The sequence below is a fragment of the Sus scrofa genome, chromosome Y, assembly GCF_054392235.1.
Source record: "Sus scrofa isolate SSC_HxYL_T2T_F1_AM1 chromosome Y, Sscrofa_HxYL_maternal_Yorkshire_Landrace_v2.0, whole genome shotgun sequence".
NCBI lineage: Eukaryota > Metazoa > Chordata > Mammalia > Artiodactyla > Suidae > Sus > Sus scrofa.
This window is the reverse complement of record NC_139402.1, coordinates 10,823,336-10,845,775: the sequence shown is the minus strand read 5'-3', so window position 1 is coordinate 10,845,775 and position 22,440 is coordinate 10,823,336. Positions and strand designations below refer to the sequence as shown.

At 36.2% G+C, this 22,440-nt stretch overlaps 1 protein-coding gene across 1 annotated transcript; it reads left to right on the top strand.

Moving 5' to 3' along the window:
* Positions 1-2,791: 2,791 nt before the first annotated feature.
* Positions 2,792-19,350, top strand: EIF1AY (eukaryotic translation initiation factor 1A, Y-linked). The gene is given in 7 exon segments (NM_001244349.1): positions 2,792-2,929; positions 4,520-4,603; positions 8,148-8,251; positions 9,152-9,202; positions 12,840-12,921; positions 14,242-14,333; positions 18,847-19,350. Coding segments are annotated over 7 exon segments (435 nt in total). The 5' UTR covers positions 2,792-2,913; the 3' UTR covers positions 18,853-19,350.
* The last annotated feature ends 3,090 nt before the right edge of the window (positions 19,351-22,440 follow it).

The window sequence follows — 22,440 nt, the reverse complement described above, 5'->3', positions numbered from 1 at the left end:
CTTAAAAACTTAAAAAATTTCCCTTTTTTATCAGTATATTTCTCTGAAAGCATAACTGGCTAGGAGTCAAAATTTCAGTGGCTTTTTGTACCTCAAAGATACAGGAAGGATCTTTCCTGAGTTCAGTGTCTAATTCAGAAAAAAAATTGCAGACAAAGTAATAAGGAGAAGTTGAAGGGAGAATTCTCAGGTACTTTTCATCTAAAGTTTATATATTATAAAGGTTGTATACATTGAATATCATCTGAGATATTAACTCATTATTGAAGGCAACAAGTTTACAAAACTAGGTATCTTGGGAAAGCTGTCTTATCAGATGTCATCTGCTTCAATCCTGGAAATCCTCTCAGGTAACCAGGTGACATGCAGGTCTAGTTAGGTTTCATGGTTTCTGTAGGGGTGTCACATAAACAGAAGAGTCTATTCCTGTATTGATGTCACAGGGTTTGTAAGCAGTACCCAGTAGAGCCCTCTCTAGCTAGGTTTAAAAGGGTCAAATTGGCTGAAAAGCATAGATATGTTGAAGTACCTGTCCAGAGTGGATTTCTCAACCATTTGGAAGTTTGGAGGAGTTTCTAAGGTGGCAATAACCTTTTCCAATGATCTTTAGTCATAGAAGCAGTATAGTGTGAAAACATACAGTTGATGACTAAAACATCAATATCCTTGTTATAGAGGAAGTTGTAATCCATTTACCAGAGCCCAAGTGGTTAATTAGGTAGTTTAAAATGTCCAGCAGCAGTATAAACAGGCTTCTCTAGTTTGCACTTTGGACAAGTGAGACAAGTAAGATAGGCCATTTTGAAGCTTTGATAATGTTTCCCTCACCTCAGGGAGAGTCAGCAGTGAGCAATGGCTTGAATTGAGATCTTAATTCCCTGCTTAAGACTTGAACCTGGGCTGCCTTGATGAAAAAGAGGAATCCTAGATAGTAGGTCATTAAGGATTAGAGGTTAAAAGCACAGTTTAGAGTGTTTTAAGTAGGCAAAAACTGTAAGAACAGGTGCAAGTTTTTTTATTGTTAGCAGAACACATGCAGGGAAGCAGTTAGAAGCAGAACAGCACACTCAGAGAGGACTCTGGATGCCCCTGCTGGTGGGGGGAGCATGCCAAAGAGGTGATTTAAATCATTTATGTAGGGTCAGTTCTCCCAGGTCTTTGTTTTCCTTTGGACGATTACCTTGCTTTACTTCTCACACCTATCAGATCCAGGGCCTTCCCAGATGGGTGTGTACATCTCTTAGCCAAGATGGACTCTAGGGCAAGGCCTTGTGAGAAAGTTTCACACGACTCTTTATGGGGTAGCAACCTCTCACTTTTTGACCCCAGGAAGTTTTTTTATGAATGGTGGTGTTGGGTTTTCCTCACCCTGAGGATGGGAAGTATGTGACCTCTTGATCCTTTGCCTAAACAGGCTGGGTCCCCCTGTCTTATTTTTTCTCTTTCTCTTTTGCTTTTTTTAAGGCCAAAATGTACGCATACGGAGGTTCCCAGCCAGGGGTCCAATTGGACCTACAGCAACAGTCCCAGCAACAGCCACAGTAACGCAGGATCTGAGCAGTGTCTGTATACACCACAGCTCAGAGCAATGCTGGATCCTTAATTCACTGAGCAAGGCTAGGGATTGAACCAACATCCTCATGGATCCTAGTTGGTTGGTTAACTGGTAAACCATGAAGGGAACTACCCTTCTCTGTCCCTTACTGTTTAAAGTGTTTACAGAGGAAAAAATCTGGTTATTTACCTTGTTCGTGATGTTACCTCAATCACAAAGTACAAGCAGGTGGCTGGTTATAGATACCTACTCTCAGCTCATCCATCTTCTGCCTCAGCTCTATCAATGTTAATTCATGAATGCTGTCTTAAAAGTCTCTAGAGTTATAACTTGGAGGACATGGTCACTAAGTTATATGATTAGGCTTGGATAACTGCTAGGTCACTTCATCAGGACTTTTTGAAAGCTTGTTGATTGAAAGAAAATTGAGACTTGCACAAGAAATTTGATAAAGATCTTATGACTATTATAATCAACATCAGATTTTTTTAAACAAACAAATTGTTATTCCTTCAGATATTGATTCCACCTTAGCAGATTTTAACTGTTTTTTAAAAGCCCTAAGTGGGAAGCTTCCCTTCTTTTATTAAGTGAAATCAGTCCTAGTTTTTGATAGAACCTAGTTTATGCATAGAACCAGGATACTAGAAAAGAGATTGTTAGCAAACATAAACATACTCTGTTTCAGAGTACTAAAACAGTTTAAGTAGTGGGACCTCTAATGATGCTCAAGAACTTTCTGTATCTGAAGTACTTCCATTTTGTTTAGGTCCTTTGAGATTAAACCCGGCCTTTCTTTACTAGTCCTCCACCCATATTCAACTATTAAGCAGAAATTTCTTGTAGAATCATTATCCTGCAATTTATTTCCACCAAAAAGTAGAGCGGTTAAGAGACATAAAAGTTAAGGAGTCAAGAAATTGTCAGGAGACAGCAGTTATTACAAAGCAGTCCACCGGTTTTCTACACAGGAGTTAGCTCCAACGGTTTTTAAACATGACAATCAGGCCCGTGCACTCTATCCGAAACTCCTTTTCTTTTGAACTCACAAGTCCTTAGTTGGAAGAAGCGCCAGTGTGTGTATTCCAATAAACGACAGGCTTTCCCAATACGCATGCGCAGTAGGGCGGTGAAAGACCGAGCTCCTCGCGGAGCCGGATTGGTAACGACAGACTGTCGTTAACTGTCGAGAAACCGTCTGGGCCGCCATGTTCTTGCGGGTAAACGTGCCAGCTTGGAACATTAGAGGAGTTTTGCGTTAGACGTTTGTAATTGCGCCCAACATTTCAGAGGAGTATTTACCTGCGCCACAAACACCTGAACGCATTGTTAAACTCAGAGCGGCCGCGGTTACCGGCATGCCTAAGAATAAAGGTAACGTTTTGGTTTCCCAGAACCACGGTTTTGCTTGCTGTGTCCCTTCCGCCTTCACTCGGCGGCAGTGACAGTTTATCCTTTCGGTGTTAGACTGGTCTCAGCTTGACTCTTTCTCGTGACGGCGGCTGGAAAGTTCAGCCGCCTTCTGTGTCCCTTTGGTTGCATTATAATGGAACTGACGCCAAATTTTTGAGAGCATCCGAGACAGAGTGTAGGCTTTGTTCCTCCTTTACGCCACATTTTAGAGAGGCTCATCACGAATCTGTGTGATTTACTCCCTGGGTCGCCTGGTATTGGCCTCTAAGTCTTCTCTTCCTGTGACTTTCTTGGAGAGTTTCTTAAAAGGTGATTCTAGCATTTGCGACCATTAAATATTCTTTCTTACTTTTTCTATGGATAATCCACTATTACTGAACATAATCCTTTATAAACGGTGCGTGAAACCTTGATACGTGTTTAAAGTAATCTGTATTGGTGTACTTTACTCACAAAGTAAGGAAAGTAAGCCCTTCACAAAGCTTTATATTCTTTGCTTGAAGACATGTTACGCATTTAGGAACGTTTTCAGCCTCTTTTCTTATAGATTATTGAACTAAAGACATCTACCTATCCTTGTTCTGAAACAAAGCGCCTACATATTATCATATGTCGGAATAATTTTACTTGGAATTTGGAAATTGTGCGGCCTAAGCTATGTAAAGAAGAACACCTGGACAATCATACCTTAAAGAAATTCTCCTTTTTTACAGACTTGAGTGTTTTTTCTTTTAATGTCTTTATATACCTCCAAGAAAATTGTAACTGCAAACAGGTAAACGTATCTCTAGGATACCACCACATTTCACAGTGTGCAGGAAACTCCGCTTTGATACTTTAGCATGGTTTGCTTGTGTCAGAACACAGGGTAATATTCCTTCTTTGCTGATGGTAGTATAAATAAATGTAGACAGAAGTATAAAGTGCTAGGTACATAATTTTTAACCCAGAACCTCTACTTCTGCAAATTTATCCTATGGAAGTTGTTTGTAGAATAATTTAAATTCAACATTTTAAAATAATACTAAAACATGAGAAGTAACCAAAATAAGGTGGTTAAATATACTCTATTAAAATGTTCATTTAAGTGTATGGTTCAGTTGACGTGAAAAGACATTTAATGAAAAGTGGGATTAAAATAAGTTATAGAAGAGAATGTATGGAATCCAGTTTTAACTGCAAAGCCTAGACAATAAGATGTTAATGGTGCTATCTCCAGTAATAGGATTTTTGCTCTGTATATTTTTATATAAAGAAATAGTTTTAAATCAGAAATGTCAGAAACGATAGGGGGTTGATGTTTATCTGCTAAGGGACCTAAAAGAGAACCTTTGGCAATTAGTAACTCTTGGATAGCCAAAGTATATTAAATCTAAATCTTATTTGGAATTCTGTTAGTGTTGTACTGCTCTTTAAATATTTTTATTTTTTATTTTTCTGTAGGTGATTTTGTAAAGTTTAAAATCTTCTTTTACCTTTTGTATAGTTTAGTTTGTAAAATATTATACACATTATTACACTTAATTTTTATTTGCTTTTTTAATCAATTAGGTAAAGGAGGTAAAAACAGGCGCAGGGGTAAGAATGAGAATGAATCTGAAAAAAGAGAATTGGTGTTTAAAGAGGATGGACAAGGTAAGACTTTAGAAGTTATTACTTACCTTTTTTGATGTTGTGAATTTCAGTCTTTAACTTGTAATTGATGTTAGTCATGATCTTGGCAGTTGTCCCATATCTCCACTTTGCTTTTCTTCATTTATAACCCCCCAGAATTTGCCTATTAAATAATCAATTGTATAGTAGATCTGATAGACCTGATGATAGACAGTTAATTGGTAGCATTTCTGTAAATATAGTTTTCATTGTTTTATGTGAAAGTAAATTTTAGGGTTTAAAGCAGATTAAGCCTGGGTGCCAATATTGAAAGTTCCTTGCTTTAGTCTAGTAGTAAGTTCACATTACACATTATTCAGTGAACTATGAAGAATACATCCCAAGACTTTCAGGTCTTAGTACTCCTTTGCCACTAGATCATGATTGTAACCGAAGAGTTGACTAACTATATTTAAGTCCGTGTAGATCAAAATTAAAAAACGAGTAAGAGAAATTGAAGCACTTAATTCTTCCTTTTGAAAAAATGTTAAACACAGAAAAAGTTGGAGTAGGAGTACAATATGAGTACAACATTTATTCTTTACCTAGATTCAGTAATTTTTTTTTTTTTTTTTCGTCTTTTTAAGGCTGCACCCATGGCATATAGAGGTTCCCAGGCTAGGGGTCGAATGAGAGCTGTAGTTGCTGGCCACAGCAATGCAGGATCTGAGGCGTGGCTGCCACCTACACCACAGGTCATGGCAATGAGCAAGGCCAGGGGTCAGACCTGCCACCTCATGGAAGCTAGTCCGATTTGTTTCTGCTGAGCCACAATAGGACTCCTAGATTCAGTAATCTTTTTTTTTTTTTTTTTTTTTTTGTCTTTTTGTCTTGTTGTTGTTGTTGTTGTTGTTGCTATCTCTTGGGCCGCTTCCACGGCATATGGAGGTTCCCAGGCTAGGGGTTGAATCGTAGCTGTAGCCACCGGCCTACGCCAGAGCCACAGCAACGCCAGATCCGAGCCGCGTCTGCAACCTACACCACAGCTCACGGCAACGCTGGATCGTTAACCCACTGAGCAAGGGCCGGGACCGAACCCGCAACCTCATGGTTCCTAGTCGGATTCGTTAACCACTGCACCACGACGGGAACTCCTAGATTCAGTAATTTTTAACATCTTCTTCTTGTGCTTTTTTATCTCTGCATATGTACCCATACATTTTTTTCTTTATAATCTTTATTATAGGCAGATATGCTTACATACAGTTACAGTTTTTCTGCTGAAAATGCTTTACGTATCTCCTAAGAACACAGACTTTTTTTTTTTTCCTAACTATAGTAGAATGCACGCAAATTTAAAATTATACTGTTATCTAGTATTCTACTGTCTATTTTGGTAGCTACTAAATAACCATGTATGGCTATTTAAATGAACTGAAATTAAAATTTAAACTCAAAAGTTAACATATTGTTCAATTTATGTATATAGTGTTCCCTCAGTGTAAAAGTTCTGTTGGATATTGCTGAGTTAGTAATTGTTTCAGTAATTTCTAAAACTTTATTAAAAAAATTGTATTATTCACTCTATACTGCAAGCCACTAGAAAGTCAACGTCTTTAATAATCACATGAAACATTGAAACATGAAATGTCTGGCTAAAGATAATCAGTTTTTTATCTTTAACCTTTTTTACTTCCATTAGAAGTTTGTTTTCAGGGCCAGTCTTTAAATTCTTTTCTTCTATTCTTTCTTATTTTCCTCCATATTGAAGAAGTATTGAGTAGTAAGCTAGGTTCCTTTGCTATGGTAAAAGGGATTCACTTCCACATATTAACCTCCCTACCCCATGTAGATCCAGTTAACCTCTGAGTGTAGTTGTAAATTTGTCTTAGGAGTTCCCTTCATGGCTCAGTGGTTAAAGAATCCGACTAGGGATCATGAGGTTTTGGATTTGATCTCTGGCCTTGTTCAGTGGGTTAAGGATCCAGCGTTGCCGTGAGCTGTGGTGGAGGTCGCAGACTAGGCTCACATCCTGCATTGCTGTGGCTGTGGCATAGGCTGGCAGCTGTAGCTGTGGCTGTGGTGTAGGCCAGTGGCTAGAGCTCCCATTAGACTCCTAGCCTGGGAACCTCCATATGCTGCAGGAGCAGCCCTAGAAAGGCAAAAAAATAAATAAATAAATTCGTCCTGATCTTTTTGGAGTTAGTCCCTAGTAGAAAATTTAGTAGTAATTATAATTCTCCTTAGTCCAGTACCTGCTTTTGTCGTTTAAATCTAGAAGAGATTGTTTCATACTGTGTAATGTTCATATCAGTGTTTTTAAATGGCAGCGGAATCACGTGATCCCTTGAGAATACTCTTAGAAAACTTTGTTTAAACAAAGTTTTGTTTAAACTTTGTTTGCATTTTATCATGGAACATAATTTTTTTTTTTTTTTGATCTTTTTGCCATTTTCTTGGGCCGCTCCCACAGCATATGGAGGTTCCCAGGCTAAGGGTCAAATCGGAGCTGTACCCATCAGCCTGTGCCAAAGCCACAGCAACACAGGATTCGAGCTCCCTCTGCAACCTACACCACAGCTCACAGCAACGCTGGATCCTTAAACCACTGAGCAAGGCCAGGGATCAAACCTAGTTGGATTCGTTAACCACTGAGCCACGATGGGAACTCCTAAATTTTGTTTTTTTAAGAACTTTAGAATAGTTAACCAAGTATTCTCAAAAGTTTGATGATAACTAACCTAGTTTTTATTAGCACTAAAGTTTCTTTTTTTTTTTTTGTCTTTTTGCCATTTTATTGGGCCACTCTTGAGGCATATGGAGTTCCCAGGCTAGGGGTCCAATCGGAGCTGTAGCTAGCTCCCGGCCTAGCACTAAAGTTTCTAAGGGAAAAGACAGCACTGTGAAATGAGCCACTTTGATATCTAAATGTAAAAGCATGCAATCATGACTAAAATGAGTGCATAATTAAAGTATGCATAGTAACAGAAATAGATTGTTATGGAAATGGCATTTGTGACTGGACAAATTACCTGACTGCTATAGATTTTTATTTACTCTAAAAATAATACAGTAAAGTGTATAAATGTAGCTGGAAGAGACTAGAAATTGTTTGATAGATGAAGAATTTTCTGGCATTCCTGTCTTGGTGCAGTGGTTAATGAATCTGACTAGGAACCATGGGGTTGTGGGTTTAATTCCTGACCTTGCTCAGTGGGTTAAGGATCTGGCATTGCTGTGAGCTGTGCTGTAGGTGGCAGACGCAGCTCAGATCTGCCATTGCTATGACTCTGGTGAAGGCCAGTGGCTACAGCTCTGATTAGACCCCTAGCCTGGGAACCTCCATATGCCATGGGAGCGGCCCTAGAAAAGGCAAAAAGACAAAAAATAAATAAATAAATAAATATGTGTCACTTTGAAAGAGCCCTTAACATGATAGCATTAAAGTTTTTGCTGAAAGCCTTTTTCTTTTTTAAAAAACATGATTTGATCTAAGGTTAGCAGTAAAAATGAGATTACCAAATTAATATGTTTGACAAAAATCAAACAGTATTTTACATTTTTTTTTTCTTTTTTTCCCTTTTAGAATATGCTCAGGTCATCAAAATGTTGGGAAATGGAAGATTGGAAGCAATGTGTTTTGATGGTGTAAAGAGGTTATGTCATATCAGAGGAAAATTGAGAAAAAAGGTAAGGAGATTTCTTTTACTTTAATATAGAATTTGCCTTTTAAAAATTGGCTCTGCTTTAGATTAATATATGAGCAGCTTTAGATTAATATACAAGCCAAGCAGCTCATTTTTTTGAGTTCCCAAAAGTCACAGAATAATGATTTATATGATGTGTTTGTGATTTATATAAACACATCATATAATTTAAATAATATGATTTAAATAATGATTTATATTTATATTCATCATATGATTTAAATAATGATTTATATAAAGTAAGATGATATAACAGGTTCTATCTACAGTTATTTTCACCTCTATTGGATTTATGCCAGGAATGTATATTATTAAGGAAACAATTGGAAAATCCAGTCTCTAAGACAAATGGCCTAAATGCTGAAAAAAATGTTATGCCATGAAATAGAGAAAAAGCTGGAGAATGGTTGTAAAATTAAAGGTGACTGAGGTAATTGCTAATTAAATATAGTGTATGTTCCTTGATTTGGGGGAAATAGTTTTACACATTAGAAAGGTTGAAATTGGAACATGGTACATCATAGTATTAGTCATTACGGGCAGATTTATTGATTACATTGGTTAAAAGTTCCTTCAACTCTGATTTTTTGATTTAAAAAATAGTTTTTGGTCTTTCGGTTCATCCTTTTGCAATTTATTGGTGATTTAAAGTCTCTAATTCTCATGAGAAATTATCAAATTTTTGTAATTTTTAAACTCTCTAGTAGCTGAAATAAATTGTTACTTATTTTTAACATCCTAATTAGAAAATTTGACACAAACTGAACTGCTTACTATAGTTTTCTCCTAGCATATTTTAACCACTTTTTGTAAGAAGAATGGTTTAACATTGCACTTAATTACTTGTCTTTACTTTAAATATAGAGTTAATTTTCTTTTATAGGTTTGGATAAATACCTCAGATATTATATTGGTTGGTCTTCGTGATTATCAGGTAACAGTTACATTTAATTTTGTAGTGGCTTTGTATTTAGTAAGTCATTAGTGTTTAGAAGATGCAGTGTAAATATATTTGACCAGTTTTAGCCAATTATGACTTCTCACCACCCTGTGATCAAAATTAAGGTCCAGTTATGTTTAAGACTGTGGAATTTTCTTGAAATGATTCCCTTGGCTAATTAATGCCACCTGTGTTTTGTGGGAAGACTGGTTGAATCTGTATTGTTATCTGTTGTTTTTATGTTTATTTATTTATTTATTTATTTTGCTTTTTTAGGACTGCACCCATGGTATGTGGAGGTTCCCAGGCCAGGGGTTGAATTGGAGCTACAGCTGCCATCCTGCACCACAGAGTGAGGCCAGGGATCGAACCTGCAGCCTCATGGTTCCTAGTCAGATGCGTTTCTGCTGCACCATGAGGGGAAGTCCTCTTTTTATTTTCTTTAAACTTTTTTAAATTAAAATTTTTTTTTCTTTTAAGAGCCACACTTGCAGCATATGGAAGTTCCCAGGCTAGGGGTCAGATTGGAGCTGCAGCTGCAGGCTTACAGCACAGCCACAGCAAAGCCAGATCCAAGCCATGGCTGTGGCCCACACCACAGCTAACGGCAACATCGTGTACTTAACCTATTGAGCAACACTGTGGATTGAACCCAGGTCCTCATGGTTACTAGTCTGAGCCACAACAGAAAATTCCTGTTTTTATTTTAAATGTAATGTGCAGAAAATTGTCTCTTATAAGTTGAGATGAATACCACAGATCATCATTCTGTTTTCCTTCAACGGCCAGTTGTAGTTTAGGTATTTTGTTAGGTTTTCAGGGATTACAGTTCTTAGTGTCCATCTGTGAAATCTTTATTGGTACAGGCTGACTTTTTCACTGATCTGTAGTGTAATGAGAAGATATTCACATATTGTATGATGTTTTTAATGAAGTCATATTACCCATTTGCCTTTTTAGGTATTTAAAAAAATTACCTTTTCTGAAATATAAGCAGTAGCATATGATGGTTTTTATTAGTATTCTTATTTGTCAAAACAAAAATGTAGTAATTTTATGTTGAGGTCCCACTTTTTTTGTTGTTTTTAAATTTCAAGGCTCATATCTAACTTTGGGAAAGCACTGTTCTGTACGATGTAGGTAAATACGTCAAACCTTCTGATCTCCAAAAGGGCTTTCATATTCTTATAGGAAGGATGAGGCATGCATTCAACAGTTATTGAACTAATTATTTTTAAATATATGTTATAAAGTTGAAGTGAACACTTTGAACTAGATAATTGCTCTCTTTTGTCTCAGACTTTATACTATTCATGCATTGTGAGTGTGAAATCCATTTAATTTCTTTCTACTGGAACCCATCATTTATGCTTAATTACATTGTGACTAAAATGATCCCTGTCTGTCTTTAGATATCTGTTAGGTGTAATTGCGTTCTAAAATTTTAGTATTCTTATTCTTTTATATAATTGGTCTATTCATGATTGCTTTTTTTTTATATAATTTGTCTATTTATGATTGGAAGAAGCATTTTAAAATCAGTAATTCTATGTTTCACCTCCATAACTTAAAAAATCCATATTTCTATTGATTTTATCTAGTGAGATAGCCTAACAGTGAAAAAATTTTAGATATGGTTTGTTTTGTTCTTTAAACATACTTATAGTAACTGGTATTAAAGTTTTTGTTAAGTCCAATTTCTGGGCTTTCTGAGCAACAATGTATACTGACTGCTTTTTTTCTTGTATGTGGCCATATTTTCCTGTTTCTTTGTGAGTCTTAACAGGTTTTTTTTTGTTGTTGAAAACTAGAGATTGCAAATATAATGTGGCAAGATTGGAAATCAGGTTTCTTCTCCCACGGTTATTCTTGCATTTGTTTTTTTAGTGATTTTTCTGAAACCAGTTGTGTATGATCTGTATTTTTATCTTGTGTGTAGCTATTGGATGCTTGATTATCGTATCAGACAGCCCATGTTTGAAATTTCATTAAAACCAGTAAGCCTTCTCTAGCTTTTGCATATGGAAGCTATGCCTGTACCTTTAACATACGTAGGCAGTTGGCATTTCTCTCTTCATATTCATTTCATGCTTGAGCACAATTTCAAGGTCACTCAGTACTGAGAGGATAAGACCTTTGTAGGTCTTTGTTGAGTTTGTGCACAGCCCTGATTCCACATATGAGTGAAATCGTACAGTGTTTATCATTATTGGTGTGACTTATTTCACTTTCTGTAATACGCTCCAGGTTCATTCATGTTATGGTAAATTGCAGGGTTTATATATGTTGAATATCAGTCCTTTATTGGTCATATTATTTGCAAATATTTTTTTCCTATCCAGTAAGTCGTCATCTCATTTTGCTGATGGTTTCCTTTACTGTGCAAAAGCTTTTTAATTTGTTATAGTTCCACTTGTTGATTTTTTGCTTTTGTTGCTTGTGTCTTTGTCATATCTAAAAAATAATGCCAAGATCAACATCAAGTAGATTTTTTCAGTGTTTTCTTCCAGTGGTTTTAAGATTTCAGGTCTTGGGTTTAAGTCTTTGATCTATTTCAAGTTAATTCCAGGAAGTTTTTGATGTCAGAAAATGATCCATTTTTTTGCATGTGGGTCTTCAGTTTTCTCGACTTTATTTGTTGAAGACATTGTCTTTTCTGCACTGTGTAATTCTGGTTCCTTTGTTGGGTATTAGTTGACTGTTTCGGAAAAAAATATTTCTGGGTTCTCAATTCTGTTCCAGTAGTCAACAGGCCTGTTTTAATGCCAATACCATACTGTTTTGACAACTGTAGTTTGAAATTAGAAACTATAGTGCCTCCACTTATTCTTTCTTAAGATTGTTTTGGCTTTTTGGAGTGTTTGTGGTCCCATGTAATTTGATTTGTGAAAAATGCCGTTGGAATTTTGGTAGGAGTTGTATTTTAGATTGCTTTGGGTAATATGGACACATTTGTTTTTAAATCTTTTTTAGGGCTGCACCGGTGGCATATAAAGTTCCTAGGCTAGGGGTTGAATCAGAGTTGCAGCTGCTGGCCTTCGCCACAGCCAAAACAATGCCAGATCCAAGCCTCTTTTGCCACCTACACCACAGCTAGCAGCAGCGCTGGATCTGAGCAAGGGCAGAGATCCAACCTGTAACCTCATGGATACTAGTTCGTTTATTACTGCTGAGCCACAATGGGAATTCCCTATACATATCTTTTTAAAGCTCTAAATTGCCTCTACCAGGTAATCTTAAGAATCACAGAGGTTTATTAATTCTGAAAGGTGTATTAATTTTCTTGGTTAATAATACCACTTACAGTTTACATTAGAGTGTGGTCCTAAAAAGGAACACATTCTAACTTTTCTCTTTTTATATTTTGCCTTTCCTTTTTTTTCTATTTTTGATTAAATTGAATTCTGTAAGTAATTTTTCTAGGCTAGTTATTATTTGGTGATGCATGAAAACTTCTTCCCACTAATTTAAATCCAAGGAAGTTATTTAAGAAGATAGAGGGAAGGTGAAAAACACAGTGTTTTTGACAGAACAGTGAGCTTTTTCTTTATGTGTTTAATATGAAATTAATTTTTGAGAGCTGATTTTTATTTATCATAACTGGTTTGATAGTCTTTTGTTTTTCTCCAAGGATAACAAAGCTGATGTAATTTTAAAGTACAATGCAGATGAAGCTAGAAGTCTGAAGGCTTATGGGGAGCTTCCAGAACATGGTAGTAATATCAAATGTTACATTTCTTTGTGTTATTATTAGCTTGTTTGTTTAAGGTGAAGCAGTTTTGATAGAATCTGTCTCTTTTACATATTGTTTTTATATGTGCTTAAAAAATTTAAGTGTGTCTGTATATACCTCAGAATAGTAACAGTTTAGTATTAAATTGAATTCTATATTCTATTCTTTTTTTTTTCCTTTTAGGAACTGCAGCATATAGAAGTTCCCAGGCTAGGGGTCAAATCAAAACTGTAGCCACAGGCCTACACTACAGCCATAGCAGTGTGGGTTCTGAGCCACAATCTGCAACCTACACCACAGCTCATGGCAATGCTGGATCTTTAACCCACTGAGCGAGGCCAGGGATTGAACCTACGTCCTCATGGAACTAGTCAGATTTGTTTCCACTGAGCCACAACAGCAACACCTTCCTTTTCTTTCTTAATGGCAGAATTATTACATTTTTCTTTAGTAAGCTTGAAAAGATTAAAGTTTCTAATGTCTAAGAGGAAATGTATTAGGCTCACATTTTTCACTTGGCAGCCATTTTACTTGTTTTAGTCCATTGCATTTTATTATGAAATTATGATTTTGAATAAGCATGAAAATTCTGATGAAATTATTGGCCTTTTAAGGAAAGTTAATGTATCTGGGAATCAGATGAGTATTTTACTTTTGTTTAGGAATAAACATGAGTTGAAAGTTTTTCTGATGGATGTGGTAAGTCTATCTGATGGTTGGTAGACTAGGTGTTCTATCTTAGGAGAACTTTATACATGCCAAGGATAAGTTGTTAACATGTCTACAGCCCTTTTTGAAGCAAACTTTTTTCCGGTATAATAACTACTAAGTTAGCATAATTAGAGCTTGCCTGCCTTACTTAAATTTTTTGAACAAAATAAAATTGTAATAGTTATATTCATTGTATTGACTTAGCAGTGGGGTTTTATTGTGAATTTGTTCTTTGTAATGAGTTGTTTTCTAGAAATTAGGAAGATTTTTCTTAATGAAATGGTTGAGGAGCTCCTGCTGTGACGCAGTGGGTTAAGGGTCTGGTGTTGCTGCAGCTGTGGTGTAGGTCTTAGCTGTAACTTGGATCCGATCCCTGGCCCAGAAATTTCCATATGCTGCAGGTGTAGCGAAAAAATTAAAATAAAAAGAAATGTTGAATTGAATTGTCAATTATAAGAATCTTCTACTATAGCTCAGTATTTTGTTATTATTTCTGTACTATTTCAGTATTATTTCTTTTAGTAGGCAGTTCCTCTAGTAATATCTTGATTTTACATTGTATAAGAGTATATTGTCACTGTATTTTTAGCAAAGATTAATGAAACTGATACATTTGGTCCTGGAGATGATGATGAAATCCAGTTTGATGACATTGGAGATGATGATGAAGACATTGATGATGTAAGTAGTAGATGAACCTTATGGCTCTTTTGTTTGTGAAAGAAATTAGACTTTCCCCTACTTTTGATCACAGAATGTCGAACAGTTAAATTGAATATATTTTGAGACTTATTCATGAATTTGGATATTCATTAATATTCAGAAATTACCTAGTTAGACTTTTTAAACTTTGAGAAACCTTATAATCCTTGAAACATTTTTTTTTCTGGAAAGAGTGTTAGCTCTAACAATCTTAGGTACAAAATGATAATTTGTATATCAGGTAAGAGTATCTACAGAGATAGCTATTAAGAATTTAGCAGGAGTTCCCGTCTTGGCGCAGTGGTTAACGAATCCGACTAGAAACCATGAGCTTGCGGGTTCGGTCCCTGCCCTTGCTCAGTGGGTTAACGATCCAGCGTTGCCGTGAGCTGTGGTGTAGGTAGCAGACGCGGCTCGGATCCCGTGTTGCTGTGGCCCTGGCGTAGGCCGGTGGCTACAGCTCCGATTCAACCCCTAGCCTGGGAACCTCCATATGCCGCAGGGAGCGGCCCAAGAAATAGCAACAACAACAACAACAAAAGACAAAAAGACAAAAAAAAAAAAAAAAAAATAAGAATTTAGCAGACAGGAGTTCCCTTCGTGGCCCAGTGGTCAACGAATCCGACTTGGAACTATGGGGTTGTGGGTTCGATCACTGGCCTTGCTCAGTGGGTTAAGGATCTGGCATTGCTGTGACTCTGGCATAGGCCAGCGGCTGTAGCTCCAAGTAGACTCCTAGCCTGGGAACCTCCATGTTCTGCAGGAGCAGCCCTAGAAAAGGCAAAAAGATAAAAAAAAAAAAAAAAAATTAGCAGTTTTGAAGGTGCTGTCTCTCAAAAAAGGTGTTAGTATATTAAAAGAAGACTCGTGTTTAACCAAACTTGCTGAAGAATTGAAATTGAAACATACTCCAAAACCTCTTTAAAATGGAGGTTTTAATAAACTGTAATGGGAATACTACTTCCTGTTGGGAGTATTTAGAGGTTTTATTATTTTGTCAGTATCAGTGTTGGCTTGGTTTGGAGTTATGTTTATTTTATGGAAAATGTTTGTTTTTCTTAGTAAAAAAGCAGAGTTATAAGAGTATCGAATGCCTCACAGTTTCACTGTTACTATTCTTAAATAAAATTTATCCTGATTTTCTTGATACTCATGTAAAGTAATTGTGATGGTGGTATGGCTTATAGTTCAGTTAGGCTTAGTCTTTAAAAAAAAAAAAAAAACTCAGGAGTTCCCATTGTGGCATAGGGGAAATGAATCCAACTAGGAACGATGAGGTTGTGGGTCCGATCCCTGGCCTTGCTCAGTGGGTTAAGGATCTGGTGTTGCCATGAGCTGTGATGTAGGTTGCAGCCATGGCTTGGATCTGGTGGTGGTATGGCTGTGGCATAGACTGGCAGCTACAGCTCTGAATAGACCCCTAGCCTGGGAACCTCCATATGCCATCAGTATGGCTCTAAAAACACAAAAAGACCAAAAAAATAAAAAATAAAAAATAAAAAAAAAAAGAAAACAAGAAAACCCGAACAACTCAGGTAAAAATGTATTTTAAATACCACAAGTCTAAAAATATTGAGTTTTTTATTAGATATTAAGGTAGATTTTTTAGAACACCTAGAGTATTTGTTCCTGCCAGGTATTGTGTAGCATAGTTAGCCAAGCATTTCAAAAATAAAAAGGCCAGTCTGGGAAATCTTGAGTTTGAAAAGTGGTCCTGAAATTCATACTAAACTGCAAATTACTAATGTAGAGCACAGATTTCAAAATCTTTAAATCATCAACATCTTTATTAAGAGCCTTTTTAGATACATAGAGAAGTTGAAAAATTTAAAGTGAACACACCCATACTCACAAAGATTATGCAATTTATATTTCTCTATCCAGTCTGTCACATCTGATCTTCTATTCGTCTGTCAATTCATATTATATTTTGATGTACTTCCAAATCATTTAGATTACTCATACCGTGATTTAGAAAAATTTAGTGTGGACTTTTAGTGTAATATTTTATTAGATTTTTAGCTCTACTTTTGTACATGTTTAAACATAGTAATGCTTTACTAATGTTAATTGCATTTTAAAACGCACCTAGAAACTGGAAATGGAAAAGGTTGAGAAAAAATACTGTTCTAGTATTTTCTTTTTTAAAATTTTTATTATAGTTTATTTATAGGGTTCTGTCAATTTCTGCTATACAGCAAAGTGACCCAACCATGTGTATATGTACATATATATACATACACATTCTTTTTCTCACATTATCCTCTATCATGTTTCATCACAAGAGATTAGATATGGATCCCTGTGCTATATAGCGGGATCTCATTGCTTATCTCATTGCTTATCCAAACGTAACAGTTTGCATCTGTTAACCCTAGATTCCCAGTCCATCCCACTCCCTCCTCCACCTTGGCAACCACAGGTCTGTTCTCCAAGTCCATGAGTGTTTTTTTTTTTTTTTTTGTAGATCGATTTATTTGTGCCATATATTAGATTCCAGATACTGGTAATATCCTATGGTATTTGTCCTTCTCTTTCTGACTTATTTCACTTAGTATGAGAGTCTCTAGTTCCATCCATGTTTCTGCAAATGGCATTGATTTGGTTTTTTTTTTTTTGTCTTGTTGTTGTTGTTGTTGTTGTTGTTGTTGTTGTTGCTATTTCTTGGGCCGCTCCCGCGGCATATGGAGGTTCCCAGGCTAGGGGTTGAATCGGAGCTGTAGCCACCAGCCTACGCCAGAGCCACAGCAACGCAGGATCCGAGCCGTGTCTGCAACCTACACCACAGCTCACGGCAACGCCGGATCCTTAACCCACTGAGCAAGGGCAGGGACCAAACCCGCAACCTCATGGTTCCTAGTCGGATTCGTTAACCACTGCGCCATGACGGGAACTCCTGATTTGGTTTTTTTTTAATGGCTAGGTGTATTCCATTGTATATGTGTACCACATCGTCTTAATCATTGATGGACATTTAGGTTGTTTCCATGTCTTGGCTATTGTGAATACTGTTGAAGTGAACATACAGTAATTGTATCTTTTTCAGCAAAAGTTTTGTCTGGATGTATCCAAGGAATGAGATTGCTGGATAATTGGTTGTTTTGTATTTAATTTTATAAGGTACCTCCATACTGTTTTCCATAGTGGTTGTACCTATTAAAGTTTTTTTTTTGTTTTTTTGTTTTTTTTTTTTGTCTTTTGTCTTTTTAGGGCTGCACCTGTGGCATGTGGAGGTTCCCAGGCTAGGGGTCTAATTGGACCTGTAGCTGCCAGCCTATGCCAGAGCCACAGCAGCATGGGATCCTAGCCACATCTGTGATCTACACCACAGCTCCGGCAACGCCAGATCCTTAACCCACTGTGCGAGGCCAGGAATTGAATCCACCACTTCATGGTTTCTAGTCGGATTTGTTTCCACTGCACCATGATGGGAATTCCATGTTTAAGTATTTTCTTTATGTACCTTTCTTTGTGGATCCTGAGCCTGAGAATTCTTGTGGTTAAATTAATACTTTGACAATAGAATTAACAGTTGTTTTCTGGGGCAACAGCATAACATGCAGCAGTTGTATAGTACATGGACAGAGACCTGAAAATTTTGACAACTGAGCTGGAGTTGAAGGCTAGGAACCTAACCAGCAGCATACAAAGCCGCAGAGTTCAGGGTTTCCTCAGAAGAAAAGGAAAACATCTTTTTAGGTCTGTGCCACCATTTACTTTGGAACTGGGCCTAAGCAGACTGGTTGGAAAAGAGACTGAAGATTATGGTGATTAAAGGAAACGGTGATATTTTGGATATTTTGTGCAGTTTTATGTTTATTACCTCAGAATCCTACTTCTTAAGTAGTAATTTCTCCAGGTGATTTACTTAGAGCTTCACGCCTATGAGTAAATTGACTCAGGAGAATTTGGAGTAGTAGTGAACTTCATTCTTAAGGGAATTATACTTCCCTTTTTCTGTACTCCTTTTTTTCTTTTCTTTTCTTTTTTTTTTTTTTTTAAGGGCCACAACCATGGCATATTCAGGTTCTCAGCCTAGGGGTTGAATTGGAACTGTAGCTGCTGGCCTGTGTCATAGCCACAGCAACAGCAATGCCAACTCCAACACCACAGCTCATGGAGCCTTAATCCACTGAGCGAGGCCTGGATCAGACCTGTGTCCTCATATATACTAGTCAGATTAGTTTCTGCTGAGCAACTCTCAGAGTTTCTGCTAAGATAGGAACCCCCTCTGTACTCACTTTTAAAATATAAAGTCTATAATCACTAGTACAGAAGGAATGAGATACTAAACTTTAAAGAATAGTCTACATAACATATAATGTTCTCATGAAGATCGTTAAAATTTATTGCAATAGATAAGAACTGAGAAAAATCTCATATTAGAATTTTTGTTCAGAAGGCCTTTTTTTTGAGATAGTTTAAGGGGGTCCTATATATAGTATTATAAGAATTATTTTCTCCGTGAATCTAATACTGTTTTCACTTACAGATCTAAATTGGTCTTACAAGAGTTTCTGAGGATTATTCTACAGTTTGAATTTCGGTCATCACCTGTTAAGATTAAAACTTCATTCAAGATGAATGTAGTCTTAAGACACACTGATTTATTTTAATTGTTTTAAAGTATTTATTATATTTCTTTAAACAACTGATGAAGCTGAATTATTTTAAGTAAAATGTTAACACTGTTCTTTTAATGTAATGGAATGTAGGGGTAAAAGACCATAATATCTACATTAAAACACTTGGAAGGGAGAAAGAAGAAAAGAGATGCCTTTACCACTGTAATTAGTTTACTTCCAGTTCCTGGATGTTTTAAATAAATTGCTGTATCATTATGGACTGTGATAAGCCCCAGTTCCTGCTATCTCTTTACAGAGTCTTTCTCTATATTCTGATTTGCCTAAATGTTCTCTTGAGATTTTTGATAAAATTTAAGGAAAGCAGAAATCTGCATTTATATTAACAAAGGGGGCTGCTTTTGTATGTGTGTAGCCAAGTGTATTTTTATACTAAGTTTGGTGACATATATTCTTTTCATCATTTGATGTTGCCACCCTCATAATAAAGACATTGCCAAAATGCAGTTTTTAGAACACGGGTTTGAGTAGTTATTTTGATTTTGTGATATCAGTAGTTCAAAATTCAATGCTCGGTAACTGCTGTCTTAACATTGCTTAATACTGAAAGTATTGATATATTTGATAAAAGTGTTTTTACTTAGTATATTTAGAAAATTTCTAAGATAAGATAACAAAATTAGATTCTTTTTTACTATAGAAAATAGATTATATATGTTTCATTTCAAAGGTCACATTGTAACCTATAGTTTTGAGTTTAAGAATGATTAAATTTAAATGTATAAATGAAACTCTTAATTTCATAAAAAATTTTAGAAACTAAGCTTTCTTAAACTATCCCTTAGCTTAGAGTAAGAGGAAGGAACTACAGCTAAGAAATACAATAAAATTTTACATTGAGTATGTTTTGGCCTCACTTTATGTTTTCTTGGTGTGTTTTTTTGGTGTGTGTGTTATTTTAAGGGGAATTTTTTTTTTTCTTTTTTTAGGGCCATACTTGCAGTGTATGGCGATTCCCAGTCTAGGAGTCAAATGGGAGCTATAGCTACCAGTTTACATCACAGCCACAGCAATGCAGGATCTGAGCCGCGTCTGCGACCTACACCACAGCTCACGGCAACGCTGGATCCTTAACCCACCGAGGGATGCCAGGGGTGGAACCTGCTTCCTCATGGATGCTAGTCTGATTTTCTCAGCCATGACGGGAATCTTTTTTTAATGGGGAATTTAGATCGTAATCGTTCTTTATAAGTTTTGTTTTGAAGTTATCCACTACAGTAAGAAGAAACTATGGTGGGGCAATTACACAGTAGCCCTGGTTAAATTTTATACAACTTTAATAAGAAAAGATTCACTAGTTTGTGAAACATATTTCTTCTGAGGATTTTTCAGTGGTGAAAATTGATGTTTAGGGAATGCTCTTTACTGGTTTTAGTAATACAAACATAAGAAATTAAAAGGAGGCTAAACCTTCGTATGGTTCATCTCACTTTGCCATTTTACTTCCTAAGTGTGAAAACTAGGGTCAGACTATTCTGAGGCCAGAATATGTACATAATTAAGACTAAGAAAAGTACACAGATGTGGTTTGTGTTTCTTAATCTGTGGAGATCCTGAACACTTATTTAGATCAATGTGTTTGAGACTAAGGACTGGTTTTTACTGCTCTTAAGAAATGAGCTTTGAATAGGTGACATAGTGATTGTCTACATGGGTAATCCATATTTGGTGATTATATGGTCTTTTACACATAAAGGTATATTGAGTTTACATATTCTTCTGCAACATTTTGCTGAGTATATCAGAACCTGCTTATGTGAAAACAGTTCGTGATAGGTAGAGAGCCACTCAAAAAACTTTTCTACTGACTTCCTCTAACAAATAGGGAATGTCCAAAGATTTATTACTGTACTGCCAGTTTGTGTGTGTTTGTTATTATGGTCTGTGTCCTTCAAATATTTGTTGAAATCCTAACCACTGAAGATAATGTATTTGGGAGGTCATTAGATCACCAGGGTAGAACACTTATGAATGGGATCACTGCTGTCATGGAGACACAGTGCTAATTCAGCAGTTGCAAATCAGAAGGCCTATGCCACTACCGTACCTATACCAGCATCCTGATCCTGGACTTAACAGTGTCCAGAACTGAGAAATTTTTATTGTTTATAAGCCACTGAGTCTGTAGTATTTTATTTTAGCAGTCTGAGTGGAGCAAGACACTGATGATAACTTATTTCTTTCTTCTTAATAACAGTATAGCAAACTGTTTCTCCATGAGTTGGATTATGTATAGCTTGTGTGCAGTTTTCCATGGAGGAATTATTTTAATATGTCATATAAAAACTTTGTAGATAAATTGATTTGGTAAGTAAAGAATGAAAGGAAGAAAGAAAATTTCTTACACTCTTTGATTTCCACAGTACAACAGTATAAGCCTTGTTTAGAAAGAAAATCAAAATGTTTGAAAGCCAAGAAAAGTTACCTTTATGGTTGGCTGTCCACATCTATGGGTTTCTGCCTCCCAAGTCTTATCCATGTCATAGTATATGTCAGAATTTCTTTTTAAGGTTCTGTAATATTCCACTCTATGTATTTGCCACATTTTGCTTATCTGTTTATCTGAACACACATGTTATGTCCCATGTTTTAGCTATTGTGAATAATGCTACCATCCAGATGGGTATAGAAATTGTTGTCTTTGAGGATGTGTTTTTAGTTTATTTGGATATATGATCAAAATAATTGCTGCATCATATAGTAATTCTATTGAAATTTTTTTTTTTTTTTTTTACTTTCTAGGGTCATACCCACGACTTATGGAAATTCCAGGCTATGGGTTGAATTGGAACTGTAGCTACTGGCCTACACCACAGCCACAGCAACTCAGGATCTGAGCTGCATTTGCAACCTACACCACGTTAGCTCAGAGTAACGCTGGATTGTTAACCACTGAGTGAGGCCAGGGATTGAACCCACATCCCCATGGATACTGATAATTCCTCAATACCTTTATGGATACTCACAGACCCTCAGTATTCTCATGGATAGTCATAGATAATAGTGTACCACAATGGGAACTCCCTGTTTTGACTATTTTGAGGAATCTCTTTTTCACAGAGGCTGTGCTGGTTTATATTCCAATGTATACAAAGATTCTAATTTCTCTATGTCTTCTCCCAGTACTTGCTATTTTCTGGTGTGCATGTGTGTGTTTTATATATATTTTTATATTTGTTAGTCATCCTAATATATGAAGTGATAGCATTGTTTTGAACTTGTATTTCCCTAATGATTAATGATAGTGAGCATCTTTTCATGTTTATTGACTATGTACATCTTCTTTGAAGTGTCTATGGAAGTCCTTTGCTCATTTTTGAAATAGATTATTTTTTATTGTTAAGTTTTAGGAATTGTTCATATATTCTGAATATTTAATTCTTCATATATTGTCAATATTAGCCTCTTAACAGATATATGAGTTGCAGACATTTTGTTGATTG